This window comes from Gopherus evgoodei, chromosome 1 (genome assembly GCF_007399415.2).
Source record: "Gopherus evgoodei ecotype Sinaloan lineage chromosome 1, rGopEvg1_v1.p, whole genome shotgun sequence".
NCBI lineage: Eukaryota > Metazoa > Chordata > Testudines > Testudinidae > Gopherus > Gopherus evgoodei.
Genome location: NC_044322.1, coordinates 78897173 through 78924467, shown reverse-complemented (window position 1 = coordinate 78924467; position 27295 = coordinate 78897173). Strand labels below are relative to the sequence as shown.

At 43.2% G+C, this 27295-nt stretch overlaps 1 protein-coding gene across 4 annotated transcripts in view; it reads left to right on the top strand.

Moving 5' to 3' along the window:
* Positions 1–27058, top strand: part of FBXL3 (F-box and leucine rich repeat protein 3) — a 35400-nt gene extending 8342 nt beyond the window's left edge. For 3 of the 4 annotated variants that reach the window (XM_030566860.1, XM_030566855.1, XM_030566864.1), the window contains exons 3-5: positions 6640–6765; positions 15909–16080; positions 24694–27058. In XM_030566860.1, coding sequence (XP_030422720.1) covers positions 6640–6765; positions 15909–16080; positions 24694–25337 — 942 coding nt within the window. In that variant the 3' untranslated portion in view covers positions 25338–27058. The remainder of the gene's footprint in view (positions 1–6639; positions 6766–15908; positions 16081–24693) is intronic. The other variant, XM_030566871.1, reaches the window with a different exon arrangement.
* Positions 27059–27295: the final 237 nt, after the last annotated feature.

Here is a 27295-nt window from a genome sequence, read left to right as displayed (position 1 = left end):
ACTGTATATGAATTTCAGTAGCAATCGGTGTATTTGCAGAGTAAAATTAACACACATACAGCAGTCATTACAAGGGTCGTACTACAGTGCAAGAAAGCAATGCCTGGATTAATGCATTATAGAAAGACACATTACTGGGGCTCATTGTCAGAATGCTCCTTCAAAGCCTCCCTGATTCGAATAGCCCCCTGTTGAGGCCCACTAACAGCCATGGGATCTATCTGCTCAAAAATAGCCGCTAACCAATCTACCTTGACACTCCACCCCGTGAAACTTTTTTTTCCCCCTTAGCTTCACAATGTTATGTAACAGGCCTCTGTCAAAACCTGTCAAAAAGGCAGCACCAGTGACCCTTTAGTCTGCAAAAGGCCCATTTGACGGTAATTCTGGACCTGTTGAACCTGTTGAAGTGCTGCTTGTTGCAGTCAAGGTTTCTGATGTAAGGCTTCATGAGCCACGGAAGCAAGGAGTAGACTGGGTCTCATAGCATCACAATTAGAATCTTTTGGTCTGGAAAGTTCCTGCTTGCAGCTTTCTGTACGGGCCAGTGTTCCTGAAGATGCGTGTGTCGTGCATCTTCCTTGACCACCCCGCATTGATGTCAGCAAAATGACTATGGTCATCCACCAGCGCTTGCAATATCATAGAAAAGTAGCTCTTTCTGTGTAGCAAGGTGGTCTGGGGCCAAAATTGGGATCTGTGTGCCATCTATTGCATTCCTGCAGTTAGGGAATCCCATTGCCACAAAGCCATCCACTATTTCCTGTACATTGCTCAGAGTCACAGTCCTTCATAGCAGGAGGCAATTAATGGCCCTGCATACTTGCATCACTGCAACCCTCATGGTGGACTTCAAGTGATCAGTAACAGTCTGGAGTTGCCAGCTTCCACACAGTGATTGCCACTCGCTTCTCCACAGTGAGGGCAGCTCTCATTTTGGTGTCCTTGGGCCAGAGGGCAAGGGTGAGCTCGGCATACAGTTCCCGGAAGGTAGTTTTGCACATCTGAAAGTTCTGCAGCCACTGCTAATCATCCCATATCTGCATTATGATGCAATCCCACCAGTCAGAGCTTATTTTCCAAGCCCCATACCAATGGTCCACCATGTGCATCTGCTCCTTGAATTGTTTCTTTCCATTGCATGCAGCAAGGTAGATACCACTGTGTTGTCGTTGTAAGATTTGCAGCTCATGAAATAATGCAGGATCAGCTGCGTTGTGTTCATAATGCTCATCACAAGATAGGAGAGCTGTGCGGGATCCATGCTTTCAGACAGATAATGGGCATGCAATTTACTGGGGCTGTTGAAAAACAGCGCAAAACATAGACCCCCATAGAATGATGGGATGGAGAAAACTGCATCACAGAATGGTAAGCCTGCCCCCATGAGGCACTGTGATCCCTTCCCAGAGCATCCAGCAGCAGATGGTGGTGAATTGCGCAATGGGATAGCTACCAACAGTGCACTGCTCTCTCGATGCAAGGGCGCCAATGGTGGATGTACTCTGCCATCACAAAGAGCATTGTGTGGACATACAAAAGTAGTTTAATTACAGTGGTGGATGATCAAATTAAGTTGACTGAACTGTAGACATAACCTGTATCTAAAATCTTTGTTTGTTAAGGGAGAGGTTTAATGGTTATGCATCTCTTCTCTTTGTATTGGGGGAGAGGTTCAATGAGTGGGAACCCTCCTCATCTTTCTGTGTTTCTGTATGTTTTTCTAGTCAGTTTAAATTGCAAGCTCTTTGGGGAAGGACTGTGTCTTTTAACTTGTTTAATGTGCTTTGTAAACTGCCATGTAGGTTGGTGGCCTGGTATGCAAATAAAGATAAGTATGTATGTATGGATATATTTGTTGACCATCTTTGTTCAAAACTAGAACATAATAAAGTGATAGGGAATAGCCAACATGGATTTGTTAAAAACAAATCATTCCAAAAACCCTAGTTTAATTCTGAGCTGTATTAACAGGAATGTTGTATGTAAGACATAAGAGGCAATTGTTGCCACTCTGCTTGGCACTAGTGAGGATTCAGGTGGAGTACTACATCCAGTTTTTGACACCATGCTGTAAGAAAAGTGAACAAACTGAAGAGTCCAAAAATAAGAAGTTAAGAAAATATCTGAGGAAAAGTTGAGAGAGAACTGAGCATTTTAAGGCGGGGGTGTAGATAGGGGTTGGGGCAGTCGGGACAGGGGTTGGATAGGGGGTGGGAGTCCCAGGACAAGAAGCAGTGGGGGGTGTTGGATGGGTTGGAGGTTCTGAGAGGGGGCAGTCAGGGGGCAGGAAGTAGGAGAGGGTGGGGGGCCAGGCTGTTTGGGGAGGCACAGCTTTCCCTTCCTGGCCCTACATACAGTTGCGCAACCTCGATGTGGCCCTCAGGCCAAAAAGTTTGCCCAACTCTGGTCTAGGGTGCAGTAAGGGAGATTTAGGCTGGATGTTAGGAAAAATTTTCCAACTATAAGAATAGTTAAGCATTGCAACAGGTTACATGGGGTGAAGTCTCTGTCTTTGGAGGTTTTTAAGAACAGTTTAGGCAAACATCTGTCTGGAACAGTCTAGGTATAGTATCAGAGGGGTAGCCGTGTTAGTCTGGATCTGTAAAAGCAGCAAAGAATCCTGTGGCACCTTATAGACTAACAGACGTTTTGGAGCATGAGCTTTCGTGGATGAATACGAATACATGCATCTGAGGAAGTGGGTATTCACCCACAAAAGCTCATGCTCCAAAACTTCTGTTAGTCTATAAGGTGCCACAGGATTCTTTGCTGCTAGTCTAGGTATACTTGATCCTGCCTCAGCTGAGGCGGGTAGACTAAATGAATTGTCCTTTCCCTGATTCTATATTCTCCTAGCTATGAATAATGAAGATGCGTCTGATGTAATTACTTCTTTGATACTATTGCTTGGTGGGTGTAGCTGACTTAGCTCAGGCAACATGCAGGGATGGATAGGTCAGCACTTGTTTTTGGCTTGGTTCCTTCATGGCTGAGAGGTCCCAGGTGGTTGTATTGGGTAAATGTATGAGGGCCCTCTCACCAGAGGTGCCACAATTTTATCTTGTTACCACTCTTTTTTTAAAGTGTGTGTGTGTGTTTATATATTAAAAAAAATATAGGGCTGTTGAGAAGCTGAAGTATGGGTTAGTGTTTATACTCAACTTTGTCTCCATCTTGCTTGATCTCAGACGAAGGGGACTGAGTCTCTTACCCAGTGTCTGATGGCATGCATAAGAACAAAATGGGACTAATTCATTTTTTCTCCCCCAACCTATCCACATCAATATCTTATCTGAAAGCTATAGCTATAGTCTTATCGGCTTGTTTAATTTGAGGATGTGTGCCCATTGTTTTCCGAATTCTTAATTTTAAGAATTTGGTGAGAACAGCAGCTGCATTTAGATAATCCAATAGCAGTTGTGGCCAGGAGAGCTTTTTCCTATCTGCACTTGATCAGAGGATCCACTCTTCTTTCACACGCAGTTCTTGATATTATCTCTGTCACTTGGAAGTAAGATTACTGTAGTGTTCTCTAGATTGGTCTTACAATATGACAGTGTTTTTTCAAAGTTTGGGTCACGACCCAGTACTGGGTTGCGGCATGTAAGGCACTGGTTCGCTCTGGTCATCATCTCCAACTGGGACGTTAAAAGTCCCGTTGGTGGTGCTGCCTAGCTAAGCCAGGCTAGTGCCTACCTGTTCCAATACTGCACTATGCCCCGGAAGAAGCCAGCAGCAGGTCTGGCTTCTTGGTAGGGGGGCCATGGGGTTCCACATGCTGCCCCCACCCCGAATACCAGCTCTACGCTCCCATTGGCCGGTTCCCAGCCCATGGGAGCTGGGGGGCAGTGCCTACAGGCGAGAGATGCGCAGAGCCACTTGTGCACCTCCACCTAGGCGCCAGACCTGGTGCTGGCCACTTCAGGTGCAGCACAGTCCGAGTTGTCAGGACAGGCAGGAAGCCTGCCTCTGCGCCACTAACAAAGAGCTGCCGGAGGTAAGTCTGTGCCCCAATCCCCTGCCCCAGCCCTGAGTCCACCCCAAATCCCTCCATCCCTGGCCCCACGCTAGAGCCTGCACTCCTACTCCGCAGCCCGCACCCCCTCCTGTGCCTCAACCCCCTGACTCAGCTCAGAGCCCCCTCCCGCACCCCAAACTCCTCATCCCCAGCTCCGTTGGGTCATGGTTATCAACAGTTTTCTCCAGGAAAAAAAAGTTTGAAAACCACTACAATATAATTCTCTCCTTTGGAAGATGAAACTGTTACAGAATACAACTACCCACTTCCTGAATGGTGGTGTTGGCAGGAGGATTTGACAAGTATTATCCACACTACTTGCTAGCTGACTTTCAAGTATAATTTAAGTGTTGGATTTCATCCTGCAAGGTCCTAACTGACCCTGATATCTGCCCAATTGAAAGGAAGTCTTTTCCCAAAGCAATACTCCCACAGATGAGATCAGGAGAGGTGCTCAGACTGAGCACGGCGGGTTAAAATCGATTGCTCGGGGATCGATATATCGCATCTAGTCTGGACGCGATGTATCGATCCCCGAGCGCGCTTACATCGATTCAGGAACTCCATCAACCCGAACGGAGTTCCGGAATCGACACGGAGAGCCGCGGACATCGATGCCGCGCCATCCAGACGGGTGAGTACCTCGATTTTAGAAATTCGACTTCAGCTACGTTATTCACGTAGCTGAAGTTGCGTATCTAAAATCGATTTTAATACCCTAGTCTGGACGTGGCCTCACTCTCCTTTTGTAATCATGGGAGAGAGCTACCAGTAGGATATTCACGATGAGGCACGCCTTCAGGTTTGTAATTATTTTCCCTTTTTTGTGGCTCTAATCCCTGGATATGAAATAGCCCACATCTGTTGGACTTTGTGGCATGCTGTCAGGTGCATATGTTTTCTAGGAATTTCCATGAGGAGGAGAATATAAAGGAAATGGGATAGGATTTGAGGCTATATGGGTATTGGCTTGTTTATTACTTGATGCAAGTTGGATTTTGTAAGAGAATAGACTGGCTAGGGTGCTTTATTGTATTGAGTAACTTTGTATGTAATTTTTAAGTGATCAGTGGTTCAGTCATGCTGGAAGGGCATAATGAGTGGGGTCCCACAGGGATCAGTTCTGGGTCCTGTTCTGTTCAATATCTTCATCAGTGATTTAGATGATGTCATAGAGAGTACACTTTTATAAAGTTTGCAGATGATACCTAGCTGGGAGGGGTTGTAAGTGCTTTGGAGCATAGGATTTTAATTCAAAATCATCTGGACAAATGATCTGAATTAAATAGGATGAAATTCAATAAGGACAAATGCAATGTACTCCACTTAGGATGGAACAATCAGTTGCACACATAGAAAATGGGAAATGACTACCTAGGAAGTACTACTGCGGAAAGGGATCTGGGAGTCATAGTGGACCACAAGCTAGATATGAGTCAACAGTGTAATACTGTTGCCAAAAAAAGCAAACATCATTCTGGGACAGGGTTTCTCAAACAGGGGTCATCACTTCTGTAGGGAAAGCCCCTGGCGGGCCAGGCTGGCATGTTTACCTGCCCTATCCGCAGGTCCGGCTGATCGTGGCTCCCACTGTCTGCAAATCGCTGCTCCGGGCCAATGAGAGCTGCTGGAAGTGGCGCAGGCTGAGGGACTTACTGCCACCACGTTCAGCAACTTCTCCCATTGGCCTGGAGCAGCAGTTTGCGGCCAGTGGGAGCTGCGATCGGCTGGACCTGTGGACGGGGCAGGTAAATACCCCGGCCTGCCAGGGGCTTTACCTACGGAAGCGGCGACCCCTGTTTGAGAAATCCTGTTCTGGGATGTATTAGCAGGAGTGTTGTAATCAAGACACGAGAAGTAATTATTCCGCTTATTCCACGCTGATTAAGTCTCAACTGGAGTATTGTGTCCACCACATTTCAGGAAAGATGTGAACAAATTGGAGAATATCCAGAGAAGAGCAACAAAAATGATTTAAAGCTCTAGAAACACGACCTATGAGGGAAGATTGAAAAAATTGGGCTTGTATTGTCTGGAAAAGAGAAGGCTGAGAGGGGACATAATAGTTTAAGTACATAAAAAGTTGTTACAAGGAGGAGAGAAAAGAATTATTCCTCTTAATCTGAGGATAGGACAAGAAACAATGGGCTTAACTTGTGGCAAGGGAGGTTTAGGTTGGGCGTTAGGAAAAACTTTAACTGTCAGGGTGGTTAAGCACTGGAATAAATTGCCTAGGGAGGTTGTGAAATCTCCATCATTGGAGATTTTTAAGAGCAGGTTAGACAAACACCTGTCAGGAATGGTCTGATAATACTTAGCCCTGCCACTAGTCCAGTCCGCCTGCCATAAGTGCAGGGGACTGGACTAGATAACCTCTCGAGGTCCCTTCCAGTCTTATGATTCTATGACTGAACTTTTGATAAGCACCTTTTTTAAGAAATTGAGAACATTCAGTGTAGAATTAATGACACAAATGGGACCCCACACTGAGATTTTTACACTTTGCAGAGTAGAATTGCAATTAAAGGAAAGCTGTTCTGTTTGACCTCTTTATTGCAAAGTTTATTGGCTTGGTGTGGTATTTTCCTGGACTAATAAATGGTTTGTTTCCATTTAAGGTGGATAGCAGCAAGGAATCAGCAGAAGCAGCTTGTGATATTTTATCACAACTTGTCAATTGCTCTTTAAAAACACTTGGACTAATTTCAACTGCTCGACCAAGCTTCATGGATTTACCTAAGGTAGCTTGTGCATGTTTTGTTTTATTTATTGAATGATTGTAGTGGTATGTATGTTACTGATATAATTTAGAATGTATGTAGATTTAAAGCAGTAGGTTCTCTGTGGCTTCATCTGTTCCTGGGAGCTCTTAAAATGCAGGCACTGAGACACAGTACTTAAATTTGGCCAGAACTTTATTGATTATATCTGCATCATGTGGGTGTTTTCAGTACTTGCTTAACTTCCCAGATCTTTTCCCAACATACATTGGCTTCAGTGTAAAAATCTGTGAAATATTGTGTGTGCGCACAGTCTGTATATAAAATAGATCTAAGACCAGCAAGGAGCATTCTGATCATCTAGTTTGACCACCTGCATAATACAGGAGATAGAATTTCACCCAGTAATTCCTGCATCAAGCCAATAACTTCTGATTGAGCTAGAACATACTTTGTAGAAATAGATCTGATTTTTGATGTAACGTGAAACAATGGAGAATCCATTGCATCCCTAAGTAAGTTGTTCCAATGATTAATGGTCATCACTGTTAAAACTTTTCACCTTAGTTCTAGTGTGACTTGGTCTAGCTTCAGTTTCCAGCTACTGGATTTTGTTGTGCCTCTGCTAGATTAAAGAATGTCCATTATCGGAAATCTCCTCATCCATAGGGAGATGAGGGAGGGCAAACTACGGCCTGCGGGCCAGATAGGTCCCGTCAGGGCTTTCAATCCAGTCCACGGTATTGTCAGCCTAATGGTGCAGCGGGACTAAGGCAAGCTCCCTGGCCCTGTGCCGCTCCCACAAGTGGCCAGCACCCACATCCCTGCGGCCCTGGGTAGGGGTGGGCGGAGGGCTCTGTGCACTGCCCTTTCCTGCAGGCACCACCCCCGACAGCTCCCATTGGCTGGGAATGGGGAACCTTGCGCCCCTGCCCCCCCACACCCCTCTTACACACAACCCCTTGCCCTGAGCCTCTTCCTGCACTCCCTCCTACACCCCAGCCCTCTGCCCCAGCCTTACGTTCCTGGCCCTGCATACAATTTCCCCACCCAGGTGTGACCCTTGGGCCAAAAAGTTTGCCCACCCCTCATATAGACAATGGTCAGAATCACATCTTGGCCTTTTCTGAGAGAAACTCTTTAGTATGTCACTATAAAGTGGATTTTCAAGACCTTGAATCTTTTTTATGGTTCTTTTCTGACCCCTTTCCAGATTTTCAGCACCCTTTTTGAAGGGTGAACACCAGAAGAAGTGGACATAGTATTGCAGTGACCGTGTCACTAATACTTAAGGCTAAAATTTAGTCATGGGTATTTTTAGTAAAACTTATGGACAGTTTACAGGCAATAAATGCAAATTCATGGCCTGTGACCTGTCCATGACTTTTACTATAAATATCCCAACTAAGGTGCTGCTGCCCCTGTGGGGCCTGAATAGCAGCCGGTGCTGGACTGGTCCTGGGGTCAGCTGCGGCAGCCATGGAAGTCACGGCATCCATGACCTCCATCGCAGACTCGCAGCCTTATTAATGCCATATATAGTGATAATAACTTGTCCTTTCATCCACTCTTTATTCTCCTGCTGATACATTCACAGATCACCACCTATTTTTACCGGGAGCTTGTGTTGGCACCATTCAGTCTCATTCATTACCTAGATACAATCCCCCATCTTTGGGACCTACAATCTTTGGTTCCTAGATGTATAACTTTACATTTGGCTGTATTAAAACACGTGTTGCTCAGATGAGCCCAGTTTACCACTCAGTCCAGATAGCTATATAGAATCAACCTGTCCTTATCATTATTTACCCTCCCACACTAATTTTTGTTACTTGCGAACTTCATCAGCAATGGTTTTATAAATTTTCCAAACTGTTGATTGCTATTGAATAGCATGGGCCAACTACAGATCCTTGTGGGACATCGCGAGAAATAGCCCCATTGGCAGATGATTCTCCATATACAGTTACTACTTGATCTATCAGCAATTTTTTAATCCAGTATATATGGGTTGCAGTAGTAGTACTAACTTTTTTTTTTTAAATTGGAATGTTGTGTGTGACTTTACAGAAGTCTAAATATGTTATGCCAACTTTATCAACCAAATTTCTAACATCAAGTGGTATTAAGTTTAACAAAAGTAACTTTTATTTAAAAAATAAGTTTGGCATTTATTATGCAATCATTCTTTAATTCTCTGATTATGTACTTCATCAGGCTTTCTGTGACTTTGCCCAGGACTAACTGGCCTTTTTTGTTTTTACTGGAGCCATCCATCCTGTACACATTTTATAAAATACTGGCATTAGACTAGCTTGTCTCAGTTCCTCTGGAATTTTGCAAGAGTTTCAAGACTTGTTAAATATCAGCATCAATGAGCTGGAAGCGCCTCTGCCTAATCTTTTTAAAACTCTCTTGTGTCAAAGAAAAGTTAAATGTTTAACTTTGGTAGTTCCTTCCTACTTGCTTTCGGCAAAGAAAGTACTACTTTCTGACTGGTAGATGCGTGTACATCATCCTTCTCTTCTCTCCCCTCTCCCAAAACAAACATAACATAAAAAACAAAAAAAAACCCATATTCACATTATATACATGCATAAAAGGCAGAGGTGTTCAGTAGCTAAGTGGAGCTGATAATGATTCCTACATATAAAGTTGCCTAACACTTCTTTGTTTTGAACTACTATGTTTATTTACTTATAACTTTTGCCAAACTCATTGTTTGTTTTGGGATGAAAATATCCATGCTTGCTCTTCAACTGAATCTCTTTTTGAAAGATTCAACAAAAAAACTGTCCTAAGAAAGTTAAGGAAAAATACATAGTTTGGCTAAAGCTAATTTTTTTTTCCCCTGGCAGTTTCATTGTATGGGGTGTTAGCTAATCTATCCTTCCTCAGTGTCAGGTAGGTCTTCCTCTTCTGCATTATTATCTGGTTGTGGTGGTGCAACAGCATACTAAAAGTGATCTGAATCTCTCTTCCCCCCCCCCCCCCCGGCTGCTCAATAACAGCAGTGAAAACTGAGAAGATTAGTCAGTTTTCATCTGCTGCTTGATAACCAAAGGTACTGGAGCTGTCTGTCTGCAGATTTAGCAATACAGCACTCTTTGGATTATACCTGGTTCTTCAAGTGATTGCACATGTCCATTACACTTCAGGTCTGTGTGCATATAGTACACTGGAGCTGGAGATGTTTTTCACATTGATGTGTCCGAGTGGCACGTGTGCACTCAACACTGTTGTGTTACTAGCTGCAGCATAATGGAGTGTGGCCACCCCAACTTCCCTTAGTTCCTTTTAACCGCCCTTGATCATTAATTGGACTGCCTCTTCTTGTGTGCACAAGTTTCTCTCTCTGAACAGCTAATTTATATTTGTTAGTATAGTGGTACTCATAGTTTATTGTATAGTTTTTGTTTCCTGTCTTTGGACTTAGTGTCAGATCTCTTCTTACGAAATAAGGCACAAACACTTGGTACTGTTGGGGTATGCATCAGTCACCAGGTTTTAAGCCCTGTGCTGAAAGCAAGAAGTCCAAAGTTGGTTGGTGATACTCATTCTCTGTGTCTGGGTGAGGGCCTCTTTCTGACTAGTGCCAAGTTTGTAGCGATTTCAAGCCCCATACTAAAAAGGACAGAGGTAAGCCTTCACCACATCATAATGGAGGCTGTTTTGCATCCTCCCTCTGAGCCCATCCATTGATACACCCACTGGGTGGATCAACCTCATCCACGAGTGCTCCTGCAGACCATGCCATCTCTTCTCCTAGAATAATTTCTGGGAGGGGAAAACAGTTACCATTCCTTGGTGCCCATAAGAAATTAAATGACCACTGATCTTTAAAAGCTGGAAGACCTCCTTCTCTTAGATCTAGGGTCTCAGGTGGCATCTTTGAGCAGGAGGGAGCATACTGGGGTGTATAGTTCTAGCCTTTGCTTGGCACTCCCCAGCACCACATACCATAGTCACTGATTCCAGCAACTACCATCAAGACTTGCTCCTATGAACGTTCATGCTTCCTCAGTACAGCAGGATGAAACCAAGGATGCCTCTCTGTACCACAACTCCAGAGACTCTCTACCGCGCAATACTGGACTCTCCTTGTTCAGGATGTAAATTTATTAGTACTAGTCACCTCACAAGCTTTGGTCCAGCCTGTGTCAATTGGGGCATTCCATTCCACTCTGGCTATTGAGCATTAGCTCTCAATACTGATAGCAATCAAGGCTTTTTAGCACAGACAGCCCCTGGACATGCGGTGCCATCACAGATTAAACAGTGTACCAACTACATCAAATCAGAGATCCTAATTACTGGCACCAAGCGGTATCGCACAGCCTTGGCCATCGGACTACTCCATGTTTTCCTGGGAGTACCTAAGTCTGCGACAAGAGGCCTTACGTTCCTTTGCCCTCATCAGGAAGATTAAGATCTCACTACCCATATGGGTATGGAAGCAGATCTAGAGAAAGGAACCATGGAACAGTCTTAATTGAGATCCTATGTTGTATCAGTGGCCTTTCTGTAACCCAGGGATGATGCCACCCACATCATGTTCGATGCCAGTTTCCTCAGCTAACAGCTTATCTCAGGGGCAACATTGGAGGTCACCACACAAGGTGAACCCTGTTCCTGGGACTCGTCTCAATACCAGTTGAGATTCAGAGGTCCCTCACCAGGACTCTGTCCATCAGCTTCGCGTTCACATCCAAGAGATCCAGATTCAGTCTCCCATGAGTGTGTCCTCTCTGCCTCCATATGAGGTGACAGTGTTGGAGGCATCCTGTCTTGTCCAAGATGATTATAAATCTTAAGACTTGTTAGCTCTCTTGATATTCAAATCAAAATAGTTCAGGGGAGTTTGCGTAGATCAGTGGACATCTTGAATATAGCTGGGCCCTCTGAAAAGGCTCCTCTTATAAATGAGGAAATTCAAGCTGCCCTAGATGGGACTGACTCTGCAGCTAGAGTTATGGCATTTTGTGTTTCTTCCAGAGATGGCAGCACAGAATTCAGGCCCTGTGTTGTTTTATGGGAAGACAGATGTATCTGTCTTAACCTTTTGGGAATCCCACTTCTTAGGTGCCTAGACCCATATTACAGCTGATAACTGGATTCTAAGCACCGTGGAACTGAGATATACCTTGTAATTTCCTTCTTTCCCTTCCTCATCCCTCTTCAGGGTCCATTCTTGAGGCTACTCTTCTACAAGAGGTACAATCTCTTAAACAACTGAGAGCCACAGAAGAGGTTCCTCCTCCTCCTTATAGAGGGAAGGGTTTTTATTCCAATTATCTTCTGGTTCCAAGTCAAAAGGCAGACTCAGACCTATTCTGGACCTGGAAAACCTAAACAAACACACATTTTCTGTTCTTTAAGTATGGTCACTCTGGCCTCTGTCATTCCTTCCCTAGATCCTGGCAATTGGTACACTGCCCTAAGGCTGTTTACTTCCACATGGCCATCCATCAGAACCATGGGTAGATCCTAAGACTTGTGGCCATGATCCTTTATCAGTTTGCAGTCCTGCCATTTGACCTGTCTTAAGCCCCAGAAGTCTTCATAAAGTGCATGGTGGTGGTAGTACATTTTTCTCAGAAAAGCAGATGTAGAGGTGTTCCCATATCTGGATGACTGGCAGATCCACAGTCACTCCAAAAATGACTGGACATCAGTTTGGTCAGGGTTCAGTCTCTTTCATTCCTTGGGCCTGTTAATCAACAAGGACAAGTCAATTCTTGGTCCTGTTCAGAAAATAGAGTTCCTAGGAGTTGTACTCACTGTACAGCGTCAAGGGCAGCCCTGCCTCAGCTGAGATTCAAAGAAATTCGGGATCTCTCCGTGGACCTCAAGGCATATCCTCGCACAAAGGTAAGAAATTGACAGAGACTTTTAGGACACCTAGCATCATGCATGTACATGACTTAGCATGCCAGACTTCACCTCAGGAAGCTGCAGTGGTGGCTGAAGTTTGTTTATACTCTCTCATCATCTACTGGACATCCTGATTCATGTACCTGCAAGGACTTTATATTCTCCCTGGACTGGAGGATGGATCCTGCCAATGTATGTACAGGAGTCCCCTTCTCCCTATCTTTACCTTCAGTGACTTTTATTTAGAGCTGCTTCATCTTGGTTGGGAAGCACACATGGGGAACCTCTACAGACTCAGAACCTGTGAGCAGACCAAAAATCTTTCTCTCCACATAAATGTCTGGGAATTGTGGGGTAATTCACCTGGTGTTAGGCTTTCCTGTAGCACATCAAAAGAAGTGTGGTTTAAGTCCTCACAGACAATACAGCTGCGATATTCTGTTTGAACAGACAGAGTGACGCCAGGTCAGATTTGCCTTTGCCAAGAAGCTGTGGATCTGTGGGACTTTTGTATCGGCAATGCATTAACATTCAAAGCCTCCTACCTCCCAGGTGTTCAGATCTGCCAGCCAGTTTCTCAGCTGATCTTTCTTTCAGCAAAAATTCCAAATGGTCTCAGACTGGATGTCATCAAATTAATCTTTCAAACTGTTGTTGGGGTGAGGTTACCAGAGTTAGATCTTTTCACCCCTGGACTGATCAGAAAGTGCCACCGATTTGTGTACAAGTGTGAGTTCCTTGACAGATGTTTTCCTTCTATCTTGGGGAAGCAAGCTACTGTAGGCCTACCCCGATTCCAAAGGTGCTATACAAGCTCAGACAGGATCATGCCCACACAAGGTTCATAGTGCCAGGCTGCCCTTGTCAACATTGGTTCTCAGAAATATTGAGCCCTTCTGTCAAGAAAATGATAATACCTCAGGAATCTGACTTACTATCTCAAAGTCAAGGTTGGATGTTGCATCCCAACCCATCCATTCCATATGTGAGAGCATGAATGCTCAGTGGTTAATGTCTCAGGAAGCAGAGTTCTGTCTGGGTTCAAAACATCCTTTAAATAGCAGAAAACTGTCCACTAGATACTTAATTGATGATGTGGAAGCATTTTTCAGTGTGGTCTCAGCATATTTAGTTAACTTTTGCATTCTTCCATACAGTGTATTCTGGGCTTTTACCTAGAAGATCACCTGGCAGCCATGCTTTCTGCCTCTGGAGGGGGATGGTCTAGTTTTTGTTTTTGTCTTTCTTCTAACCCTATGATTATCCATTTTTGGAAGGTTTGGACGGGCTATATTCACGTCACAGAGCTCTCGCTTCTCTGGGATTTAATTTGGCTCCCATTAGAGTTGCCAGCACCAGTGTTGTTGGTAGCTGTTTCCTCAGCTGGGAGGATAAAGGCATTGAACGTGTTGGTTGCTGCCACCGCCCCCAAATACCTTATGTTTTATAAGGACAAGGACTATTTACACCCTCACTGTAAATTCCTGACTAAACTTAACTGACTTTTTTTTCCCCCTTAATTAAGCTATCTATTTGCCTTCCTCTTTTCCGAAGCCACATTCCCATAAGGAGGCAGAGACACTGCATACATTGGATGTTAGTGTTTTCCGTTTGGACAGAACCAGCCTCTTTCAGAGATCTCCTTAGCTGTTTCCTTTGCTGACAGGATGGAAGGGCCTTCCTTTAGGATTTCATCTTCTATTTGCATATGCGATGACATTGCCAAAGTCCCTGTGCTGAGCAGTTTTAGTGCACTCTACAAGAGCGCAAGATGCTTCGGCTGCATCGAATCATATCAATAAAGGAAATCTGTAAAGCTGCAACCTAGTGATCGATACATACTCTCACAAAACATTTATACTATCAGCATTAAAGGTTTGATGCCAAATTCAGACGTGTAGTTTTACATTCATTGTTCAGGTAGACTCTGAAACCCTTTTCTGGGCTGAATTGTTTGTGACTAACTGGAAGTGGAAAATCCCTTTTAAGAATCAAAAACTGTTACTAACCTGTTCTGTAACTATTGTACTTCAAGGCAGGTCCATTCCATGACCCACTCTCCTTTCCCTCTCTATCAGTGTTATCCAATAAGAAGGAACTGAGGAGGGCCAAATCCACCCCTTTAGACCATTGGCTGGCAGCATAAGAGTGTTAAGGGTTCATGTGCCACCTCAGTGAGTATCACTATGGGAAGAACATATCTGGCTCTAGCACACCGAGTGCACACGCACCTGAAGTGGAATGGATTTGTGAAACACATTTCAAAGAACAGTTACAAAACAGGTTAACTCTTTTTTTTTAAACATTTTGTAAGACTGTCTTCACAATTATAAGAGTGGCCTGTGATGCACAGGAGGTCAGACTATGTGACCTGGTGTTCTCTTCTGGTCTTAAACTTTGGCATTTTATTTTAATAATTTTTATTAAATTTCAGACTTGCGTTTTTTGCTAAACTTAGTCTTTGTATGTAGATAGTGTTTAGAACAGATTTTACATATTGCAGTTTACCCTCATGTCTGAGTCTGGAGGATGTTGCCTTGGAAGTGCACTTTGCAAGTAATCTTCAGAGCTTACTTTTAGGTTCACTAGTCAATTTGTGCACTTGTATAGGATATTTTGAATGTTAGAGCACTGCATTTTTTGTCCCAGTTCCTGAGTTTCTGTTAATGTTGGATATTGTCAATGACCGACCATAGACAAGGATTTATAACAAAAACTAAATACTTGATCTTTGCTTTTAAAAGACAAAAAAACCCCTGGGTCAAATGTTTTACTGTCTAGCTGAGATAAAATGGATGCAGTAGTGTTAACTATTGCAGTAGGTGTTAGACTAAAGGAAGGTATAGACCAGAGATCGGCAACCTTTGGCACGTGGCTCACCAGAGTAAGCACCTTGGTGGGCCAGGCCGGTTTGTTTACCTGCCGCATCCACAGGTTCGGATGATCGCGGCTCCTACTGGCCGCGGTTCACCACCCCAAATGAATGGGAGCGGCGGGAAGCGGCACGGACTGAGGGATGTGCTGGCTGCCGCTTCCTGCCATCCCCATTGGCCTGGGGTGGTGAACTGTGGCCCGTGGAGCCGCGATTGGCCGAACCTGCGGACACAGCAGGTAAACAAAGCGGCCTGGCCCACCAGGGGGCTTACCCTGGCAAGCTGTGTGCCAAAGGTTGCCGATCCCTGGGGTAGACTATCTATATGTGAAGATGTAAGGAAACACTGGTTTTGAAAATATATTTGGAATATTTCACATCCCTGTTTCACTGTTTACTGTTTTTCTCCTTTCTGCAGTCACATTTTATCTCTGCACTGACAGTGGTGTTTGTAAACTCCAAATCCCTCTCTTCACTTAAAATAGATGATACGCCAGTAGATGATCCGTCCCTCAAAGTACTAGTGGCTAACAACAGTGATACGCTCAAGCTATTAAAAATGAGCAGTTGTCCTCATGTTTCTCCTGCAGGTGAGCTACCCTGTGTGTGTGTTTAAAAATGTGTGGTGAATGTGTGTGTTGTGGGTGTGTTTTTGGTTTCACAGTGTGAACTTTCCAGCAAGCTTCTGAAAAATTGGGGGTTTTGGCTAGTATTTACAGCCTCTGACATCTTAATACTTGTTCCATTGTTTTTGTTTCATAAGAATATTAAAACTGTATGCCTAGAATTATTTTGACTAGTACTGAAACATATTTGACCATCATGGACAAATTAATTTTGAGCTGGGGGGAGGATGAAAATTGATTTTAAATTTTTTTTTAAACATAAGCAGTATCTGTTTGTTGCTGCAGCTTTAAAGAAAGTTAAACTGTCTAAGCACCTAAAACCAGAGTGTGTTGAAGTGCTAAACTGGCTTTTGACAGCGGTATCTTCTTCTGCAAGTGCAGAATAAATATTTTGTTTGTTCCAGTTTGTTCAGTTCAATGATTAGTTCATTCAGAGTTGAAAAAGCCAGAATTGTTTTCCTTTTCTAGTCTAAGAATAAAAACAAGGTGTGAGAGAATGAGATTGACTAATTCTAAAATCTTAAGACATGGTGACCAGAAACAGTTTAGTTCGTTGACTACAGATGATGCATTCTTTTGTTTAATAAATCAGTTTTTATCAAAAATATTTTGCATTTAACTTTATTTGTGTATCCATCACATTAAAGGCAGTTTCATTTAACCAATACAAATTTAAAATGCTTTTTAGTGCATTTTTAAAATAAATTCCAATTCCCATCCAAATAGAGCATGATACAAATAAAAAGTTAATCTAGTAAATAAGTGCATCGTTCACCATTTTCTACCATAAAGTAAAAATTAAGAATCTATATATGCTATATAATTGCTGAAATAAATGTGCATAGCTATAGGATCCTCCTGATAATCAAAAGTACCAAATTCATTGTAAAGTTTTATATAGTTGCAAATCAACATCTTTTAATGCCTACCAACTAATGAGAATAAACTTTTCTTTAGAAAAATAACAAGTATAAATACACAACAAAATTAAAACCAGTGATTTAAATCGAAGTTTTCTACTTGTTGATTTAAATCAGTCCACTCTGGAGGAGGCTGGGTGGGGGTGGGGGTAGGGTGTGTGTGGAAGAATCCTTTTTAAAGGCTGAATCCAATCTGAAGGCTTAAAATGGGTTGACAGCTCTCTCTTGTGCTTCACTGGAAGTAGAATACATTCTCAGGTATTTCAGAATGTAAGTTTCTCCAGAGCATTTCATTATGACTATGACTTGAATTATGGAGTGCCATGAATAATGGAGTGGCTGATTTCCTTGTTCTGAAAGAGCAATTTTATACTTTACTGGAATTGAAAACAAAAATATAGACAACACAACATCAAAGGGGTGGAGGACCTGAGCTGTACAACACATCTTCTGTCACTGACAGTCTACTTCTCTAACACAACGCAAGGGTGAAGCTAGTTTGTGCAGTAGACAGAGCAGTCTCAAGCTGGTTCAAGACTGTAGAACTTTCTCCTGCAGGAACTAAGAACTACCTTACATTTCACTGTTCCAAAAGCAATGCACGATTTGAGCTTGCTTTCACAAATAACAGCGCATCAGCTTAAAAATTACCCATTTTCCCAGAGGAAAAGAGAATTGCAGAACCCAAACATGAGATGCTATTCATTTTCTTTAATTTATCTTTGGAAGATAGATGGACACCAGGGTGATACATATAATGTAAAAACCTGAATGAAACAGTAATTTTAATAATGACATAAAATTTAGCAACACAATGCTAAGTGAAGATGTAAGGGAAACAGGATAGTCCACCTAGAATGACAAGAACTCACACTCTAATAAATTTACGTGGTGATACTTGGATATGTAGCTTTTCACAAATAAGGGTGTATATTGTTTTAACATGGAGAAATCTGTGGAGTGCTGGTATCTTTTTTTAAAAATTTTTAATCACAATTACTTTCAACAAGACATTGACTTGTACACTATCATAGCACTAAAATAACTGTTTTTCTTCCCTTCCCTCCCCCGGTTTACTGCTTAAGCACTGCTTAAGTATGTAATAGTTGGTATTTGACAATACTTTGCTTTCATGAACATAGAAAATCATCTTGTGTCAATTTATATTATAATGGCCTGGTTTAAATTTAAAGATTTTAGGCGGAAAATGGCATTTCCTTTTTAAGAAATAGAGCAAAACTACTGTTGTCCTTTTTTGTGAGACGGTGGAATGGAGCAAAATGAAATAGTGACAAAACAATGGGAAAAGAACTCAGCTGAGAGCCATAACTGAAGTCTGGTGTGGCTGGTTAGAGAGAAGAAAGACTGGAAATGAGCTAGCATGTAGACCAGGGGTCCCCAATATAGTGCGCGCAGGCGCCATGGTGCCCACAGGGGCATCTAAATGCACCCACATCCTGGCTGGCGGTCAAGAATCTGCCGAAATTTGGCAGCATTTCAGCAGCGACGCCTCTGGATGATGATGCTTGTCGGCGGCAAGCGGCGTTATCCAGAGATGTTGCTGCTGAAGTGCTGCCAAAAAAAGGTTGGGGACCACTTATGCAGACAGTTGGCCTCATGTTATGTTTGAGCTCCAAAGCAGGGAAACTACAATAGAAGCAAGAATATCTGGAAGAAAATAAGGAAACTTTGAGTACTCAGGCTTACTACTTTTTTGTGTGGTTGGTTGGGGTGTTTTGTTTTGTTGTTGTTTTTTGCATGGAAGTGTTCCACTTACCAGATTGCTATAAACTGTTGAAAAAACTTGAATTCACAGTGCCAAATTCCTTTTGAGCGTTCAATCCTAAGTGACTTGCCTAGAATCGCACAGGATGTTTGTGGCAGAGTAGGGATCTCCTACGTTGCAGGCTAGTGCTCTAGTCCCTGGACATTCCTTCCTCTCTGATTTTATTATGGAGGCACCAGTCACAGCTCTTCAGTTGAGTTCTGCAGTTTATATTGTTTGAATTACAGTGAGTTACCTGACCATCATAGTTACTAGTCACCTAGAGTTTTTATTATGATTTTCATATTTTCTTTTCAAAAATAATACTTCAGAAAGGATTACATTTCACTCAGTGCTGTTTTAGGAAACATTTTCCCTTTTTAAAAAAAATATGAACGTTTCTAATGTTACCAAGAACAATTCTTACTCCCGAGTCTTGCAGTATCTCTGTATGTATCACTTTAGTTTTTCCAAAAGGTTACTGGGGAAGAGGACACCTGACAACCTCTATTTCGGTGTGTAAATTGCATAATATTCTGGGATTCAGTAACTAAGCTTTTGGGTTTCTTTACTTTATACTCCAGTCTTTATGAAGCTGAAGAATTTCACTCAAGTTTGTCTTTAATCTCAAAATCAATTTTAAAATTAATGTTCATATTTACATTATTTTTACAGGAAATTAAATAGAAAAGACACTTTAGTTATGCAACACAAAGAATTAAATGGTAGGATATTGAAATGAATAACTGGTATGCAGTATTAAAGTGACAGATTGGAGAATATTGATATAATGAAAACAGTTTTACATTTAATGTTTCTGATCCTGAGGTAGAAAACACTTAAGTGTTTGTTGTTTTGTTGAAGAAATCATTACATTTTTAGGATCAATGTTTTGAGTAAGTAGAGCTTAAGTGAAAAAATTTTTAGAAGTTTGACATTTTTTCCAATTATTGCAAATTTGTGGCTTAATTTTTCCAGCTGAAATTTTCAGTTCTAAATCAAATGTGTTGTTTCTTGTAGGTAAACAAAATTGGACCATACCCAGCCTAAACTTTAGGCTACATTCTGTGGCATGCAAAACCCAGAAGGCTGTATATAGTGGGAATTAAAACAAAAAAAACCTTTACCAACTGTAGTAGTTTAAATTTACCATAGAATGGGACAGCAAATACAAAGTATAGGGAATACATCATATATCATGTGTTGGTGATAAAGATGTTTTCTATTGGCACTGTCTGCATGCAATTTAACCACTAGGCAAGGCTGCTGCTTTATAGGAAGAAGTGAGAACTCTGCAGGCACCCATCCCACCCCCCCCAAAAAAAAACAGTAAAACAGCCACTCTAGAAGTTGCTGGCTCCAATTTTCAGTTCCCTACTCTCTACACTGCTACACCTCCTCCAGGGTTGCCCAGCAAGACCCTGACTGCCAAAAATCCCAGGCCCCACCAAGGATCCTCCCAAACGGATACCACCCACAGGAGAATGAGACCCGCCCCCAGCACTTTCAGACATGACCGCGTCCCCTCAAGGTCCAGCACCAGTGCTTCCAGAACCTCACTCCCTCCCGGAAGATCCAGCACTGCCCCAGAGATACCGGGAGTTGCCCACTGTCCCAGCACGCCTGTCTCAAGATCCACCTGAACAGCACTCCCCAGTCTGAGACGACAATGCCACAGACCATCCCCGCAGCACCTGAACTTGTGGAGACAATGCAGCAGGAGGAGCGGCGGCCGTGAGTGAGGGTCACCACACCATGGCAATCGGCTTGGATGGAGGAACTGGCAAAGGCTGACAACTTCGAGAACTTCGACACCCTGATGGACAGACTGACCACAGAACTATCTGCGGAAATCACAGCTGGAAGGAGGGAACCCCAGGAGACCACACGGACCACTTGCAGATTCCTTGCACCGAGCCAAAACAACACTGCCAGAGAAGGCAGGAGAAGGGATGCCGACCGCCGCTACAATCCGGCAGCTGCATCCAGAAACTATACAGGATGACCCACCCAAAAGCCATCTGGAAGATCCTCAATGGGACCTCACCCTACTGTGCCATCCAATCTGAGAGGCTCTACTCCTACTTCAAGGAAGTGTTCCATCGCGAGGCCCAGGTCAACGTGCAACACCCAGAGGGCCTTCCCCTGCTACCCTGGATCAACCTCGTGGAGGACCTGGAGTGAGATTTCTTCCCACAGGAGGTGCTGGCGAGGCTAATGAGGACCAAAAACACTGCCCCTGGAAAAGATGGCATCCGCTACCACCTGCTGAAGAAGCGAGACCCCAGCTGCTTGATGCTTGCTGCCATCTTCAATAAATGCAAGCAGTTCCACCGCACCCCCTGCTCCTGGAAAACATCAGTGACCATGCTCATCCACAAAAAAGCGAATGAGACAACCCCAGCAACTGGAGGCCCATCTCCCTCTGCTTCACCCTCTACAAACTGTATGCAAGCTGCCTCATGGCAAGGATCACGGACTGGTCAGTGTGCGGGGGCACCGTCAGCTCAGTGCAGAAGGGCGTCATGTTCTGTGAGGGATGCTACGAGCGCAACTTCCTTCTTCAGACAGCCATCCAGGTAGTCAGGAGGTCCAAGAGGCAGTGCGCAGTAGCATAGCTCGACCTGACCAATGCCTTCGGGTCCATACCCCATCATCACATCTTCACCACCCTGGGAGAATTCCGGAGACCTTCAGATCCTCTGGGACCTCGACAAGGACTGCGCCACCACCATCCATGCCATGGATGGAGAGACAGACGCCATCCCCATCTGCTGCAGTGTGAAACGGCTGCCTCCTCAGCTCCATCATCTTCATCCTGGCCATGAAACCGCTCATCCGAGCCATCTCCAGCAGCCCGACCAGCTTCGACCTGCATGGCAAGAGAATCAGCATCCTAGGCTATGCAGACGATCTGGCCCTGGTCGCCAACCGCTCGGAAAGCATCCAGCGGATGTTCGACATCGCCAGCAGAGCCACCGAGTGGATGGGCCTTCAATTCAACCTCCAAAAATGCACCTCCCTCTACGTTGAAGGTGGTGCCAGAGCTCTGGTCCGGTCGACACAGTTCCTGATCCAGGGCGAGCCCATGACCTCCCTCGAAGAGGGAGAGGTATACCAACACCTGGCCATGCCCACATGAGTCCATGTCAGACAGATCTCCGGAGACACCCTTGCAGAGATCCTGTGGGACGCGGGCCAAATTGACTCCTCCATGCTCCCCCCTGGCAAAAGATCAGTGCCCTCAATACCTTCCTGATCCCCTGCATCTCCTTTGTCCTCAGGGGATCGGCCGTAGCCAAGGTGCTCCTGAACAAGGCCGATAGCGCCATCAGGCAGCTAGTGAAGAAATGGCTCTACCTTCTGCAATGGGCCAGCACCAACATCATCTACGTCTCCCACAGGCAGGGCAGTACCAACGTACCTCGGATGGGCGACCTGTGCAACGTGGCAGTGATGACCCATGCCTTCCGCCTCCTGATGTGTCTGGACCCGATGGTAAGGAGCGTTGTGGAGGAAGCCATATGGGAAATGGTCAGAAAACTCATTGCCAGGACTCCCTCCGAGCAGGACGTTGTCACTTACCTCAGTGGCTCCCTGGAGGCTGAGTTCGGGAGAGAAGGAAGAGACGTGTCCTCTCTCTGGTCCTTGAAACCCCTAGAAAAGAGGATCAACTGCCGCTGGAAGTGGTGCAAGGAGCGTCGGGAGCTGGGAATACTGGACCACACCATTGTCGCCCCGACCACCAGAACGATGCTGGAAAGGACCCTGAAAGACGCCATCCACTGCCACTATGCTGAGAACCTCAAGCAGAAGCTGGACCAGGGCAAGGTGTTCGAGGTATCCAGCAAGTAGGATGCCAGCAACCACTTCCGCCCTGGGGGCAGCTTCACCAGGTTCGCCAACTGGTGGTTCGTCCACTGGGCCTGACTCAGCTCCGTTTCCCTCAACGGAGCTGTCCACCACGGCAACCGGGACAAGCACTGCAGGAAGTGTGGCTACACCAACAAGACCCTGTCCCACGTTCTGTGCGGATGCAAACAACACTCCAGAGCCTGGCAGCACCGCCACAATGCCATCCAGAATTGGCTGGTGAAAGCCATCCTGCTGTCCCTAGGGAAGATCACCATCAACTCCACCATCCCCGGGACAGACAGCCGACTGCAACCTGACATCGTTGTAACAGACGCGGAAAAGAAGGTGGGTCCTCATGGTAGATGTCACGGTGCCATTTGAAAACAGGTCACCAGCCTTCCACAAGGCCCGAGCACGGAAGGTACTGAAGTACACCCTGCTGGCCGACACCCTGAGAGCCCAGGGCTACGAGGTCCAGACACAGGCCCTGGTCTTGGGAGCCCTGGGCGCATGGGACCCCCACAGTGAGCCGGTACTGAGAGCGTGCGAAGTCAGTCAATGGTATGCCCAGCTCATGAGACAGCTCATGGTGTCTGACACCATCAGGACACGGAAAACATTACACGACACCACCAGTACCAGATTGAGTAACCAAGAACACCAACCAGGGAAATAACCCACTTCCTTCCCTGACAAACAGAGGGACGCACCCCACCCATGTACTTATTCTCTACACCAATATTGACTTGGACTTTTAATGCATTCCATGGGTGGCGTACCTCAGCCCACTTAACCACTGGTGCTTTTAAAAACTCCCACACCTCAATCGGGATCTATGCTGGTTATGTGATATGTATGTATCTCATGAACCTTGTAACCGATACTTGCAGTCCCCAATAACTCAAGCCTGACAAGATGTACATACAGTACCTTCCCTCTTAACTTGTGTAAATTTGATTTTAAACATTAACTTTAATAATAATAAAAAAGTATATCCTTAGTGGACAGTGTGTGAAACAGGTGGCTTGCAGTGGGGAAAAAAAGATCACTTGATACTCTCACCCCAAATCCTGCAGAAAGCAGACTTCATGCCTCCTAATTGTCTTTCTAAAGCTGGTTGTGAGCTCCATATTACCATTTGTTTTTGTTTAGAATACTATCCCAAAACACTCGGTGATTGCTGGAGGTGATAGAGAGACTTCAGCCAACAAGCTCCTGTTACCTGGCTGACAACTGTGTAAACTAATAGGGAGGGTTTTCTCCTGGTGTTGATGTCTTTAAAGTTCTTTCCTGGTTAACATCTGTCTGCCTGGAAAGAGTCTTTATTTTCGCCCACCTCCACTGAGGGCATTAGGGGTGAATACAATGATCTCAGTGCTTCCTTCACCCTCCTCCTCACAACATACATCAATTTGGCAGGACAAAGTCAAGTTCCATGTAGAAATGCATTACTACTTGAGATGTCAGAGGCCAGGGAGAAGTGCAGTAGTCATTTCAGAGCACATGTTATGCAGCTGTGGACATCATTTTAGTCTAGATCATCCATCTGTTCAGACTTACTGTACCTCTTTTTTTCTTGAACTTTTGACACTGCATAGAGCAAACATCAGTGCATAATATGAATGCATTGGACACCCTGAAATTGCATGCTACAACAAAACACTGGTGTAGTAAAGAATGATTTGCGAGTGTAAAAGAAAACAAATGTTCATTCATTAGTGCATATATGCCTTACTGTGTATGTACAGAGAATACATTATAGTACAATCATGACAAGATTTTATGGCTGGAGTTTGAGATTAATGAATTACTCACAAGGATGCTTATCAGCATCCCATCTAAGATAATGTTATTTCAGTGTCTGTAACTCATAATATAGATATTCTAGGTTACTCTGGGTTTTGCACTTCAGAACTCCTGCTTCTGTTTGACACGCAAAAGCTAATTTTTGTTTGAGGTTAAATTCAAGAAAACTCGCTTTGATTTATAAGATATTTTCCATGAATACAAATTAACACTTTGACCTTTTTTTTCAAGGTATCCTTTGCGTGGCGGACCATTGTCATGGTTTACGTGAGTTGGCACTGAACTACCATCTCTTGAGTGATGAGCTTCTGCTTGCTTTGTCTTCTGAGAAACATGTCAGATTAGAACATTTGCGCATTGATGTAGTCAGTGAGAATCCTGGACAGACTCACTTCCACACAATTCAGAAGAGCAGCTGGGATGCTTTCATCAAGCATTCTCCCAAAGTAAACTTAGTCATGTACTTTTTCTTATACGAAGAGGAGTTTGACCCATTCTTCCGTTATGAAACCCCTGTCACCCACCTTTACTTTGGGAGGTCAGTAAGCAAAGATGTACTTGGTCGTGTTGGAATGACATGTCCTCGATTAGTTGAACTGGTTGTGTGCGCCAATGGATTACGGCCACTAGATGAAGAGCTTATTCGTATTGCAGAACGCTGTAAGAATCTGTCAGCTATTGGCCTAGGGGAGTGTGAAGTCTCGTGCAGTGCCTTTGTTGAGTTTGTGAAGATGTGTGGTGGCCGCCTCTCTCAGCTGTCTATAATGGAAGAAGTCTTGATTCCTGATCAGAAGTACAGCTTGGAGCAGATTCATTGGGAAGTGTCAAAGCATCTTGGTAGAGTCTGGTTCCCAGACATGATGCCCACATGGTAAAGTCCTTAGAGACTTCAGGGCATGTGAAATAGCACCTTACTTTTGAGAATACCATATTGCAACTTATCACAATCTTTTTTAATATTATAGTTTTTACTGTGATGTCACTGCTTTGATTAGAAAATTGATGTCATGTTTAGCACTAATTTCTGAAATCCACATTTTCTATGCTTAAACCTGGATATTCCAGAAAACACTTTCATTCTAATAAAATTAGTCTTTTTTAGGTTCTCACTTTGCCATTGACAATGACCCTAAATTTATGTAAATAAAATTTGAAAACATTGACAAATTTAAAAGTTGTGGTTGCAAAGTATTAACTACGAATTATAATATTTTATCTGTTACTTTGATATAGATATTAATAGTGAACAGACTGATTTGTATTGACTTACAAAGGGAAGTGAGATTGAATGCTTTTACTGCAGACTCTAGCAGTTACCTAGTGTTTAAATTACATGAACTGCCTGAACTACAGAATTTTAAGATTATATGGAGCATGAAACTCATACATTATAGTAGTAAATTAAGAGGCAAGACAACAGAAGTATTGTTTAGACACTTAAAAATATTAAATTTGCTACTTGTTTAATTTCTGATGAGTAATTTGCACACAATGTATTTTATAGATGAGGGTTACCAAAAACTTTTTTCTCTATGCATTTTTCTAATGTAAACTTGACATTTCTAGGGTCTTCAGAGCCATTTCTAAACTTGTTTTAAAATATTAATTATAGCTCAGAAAGCTGAAGTATTCTGGAAGAAATTGTAGATATACTATATTTTGACACTGGTTGGAACTGACAGGCTTTTCTCAAAAGTTAAAATCAGTCTTGCAGCATTTGATTAGCTGGAGTACTGCATATATTTCTAGATAAGAGGAAGCTGAAAACATGCAGAGAAATGTTTAAATGTAATGGCTGTTTAAGTAAAGAGAATAGAGCAGAGTGAACACTGAACTTTAAAAGGAGTCTAAGGAGCCATTTGACCCAAAAAAAAAATCTTGGGAGACCCATTAACTGCTTGCAAATTTAAGAGAAAAATGGCTTTGTAACTAAATTGCCTAAACTATATATTATTATTATTATTAATTATTTATTATATAAATTGCTATTCTGTAAATCTGGCTTCAGAAATGTTCATATATGAAGTGACTGATAGCTATCCATTTTTTATATTCCTTTATTTCAACTAGTTTCAGATCATTTCATATTTAAAACTCAGAGCATCAAACCTGTGTGAAATAGAGCAATATGCAGAAATTAGATGTACAATTTCACAAAAGTACGATTTATGAATTGTTTTGATCAAAGAAAATGTTAGCCTATAGTGAACTTTGGTGGCATGCTTTCCATTTTGGGGTTGTACAATTACCTCTTGTAATAAATTAAGTAGATTTTGTTTACTTCTAATGTTCATTTTGCTCCAAATGTATAGTTTGAGGATAAACTGTAAAATTTATAATATGGGCATATTTAACTTTATAATGTTTTTGAGCAAGCATTACTCAGTGGACTGACATCTTAACAGTAAAACTATGTTTCTGTAGAGGTTTGTGTTTAAGAATCATTTTATTGAGTAGTCAATTTTTTTTGTATTAGAATTTGTTAAAATATAGCACTAGAATTGCTTTTATTTGTACAAAGGTGTCAATATACTTAACATTTTCTTTTACAAAGACCAAGTTTGGTGTGTTAATACTTGATATTTCTTTGCCTTTATTTGTGTAAATGGTCTTTTGATACTGGTACTTCACATGGTCACAGTCTGAACGGTCATACTAGAATGCCATTACAAGATTTTCTAGGGAATAATTGTTACTAGTGATTACTTCAAGCATGTATGTGGCAGAATCTCTTCCAGTAATGTGACTAAAGCCTTGTTTGGAGAGGTGAGCGATGCAGGAGTAGGGCCAAATCCCACTAGTATTGTATGACTATGGTAAGCAGTATTGGCCA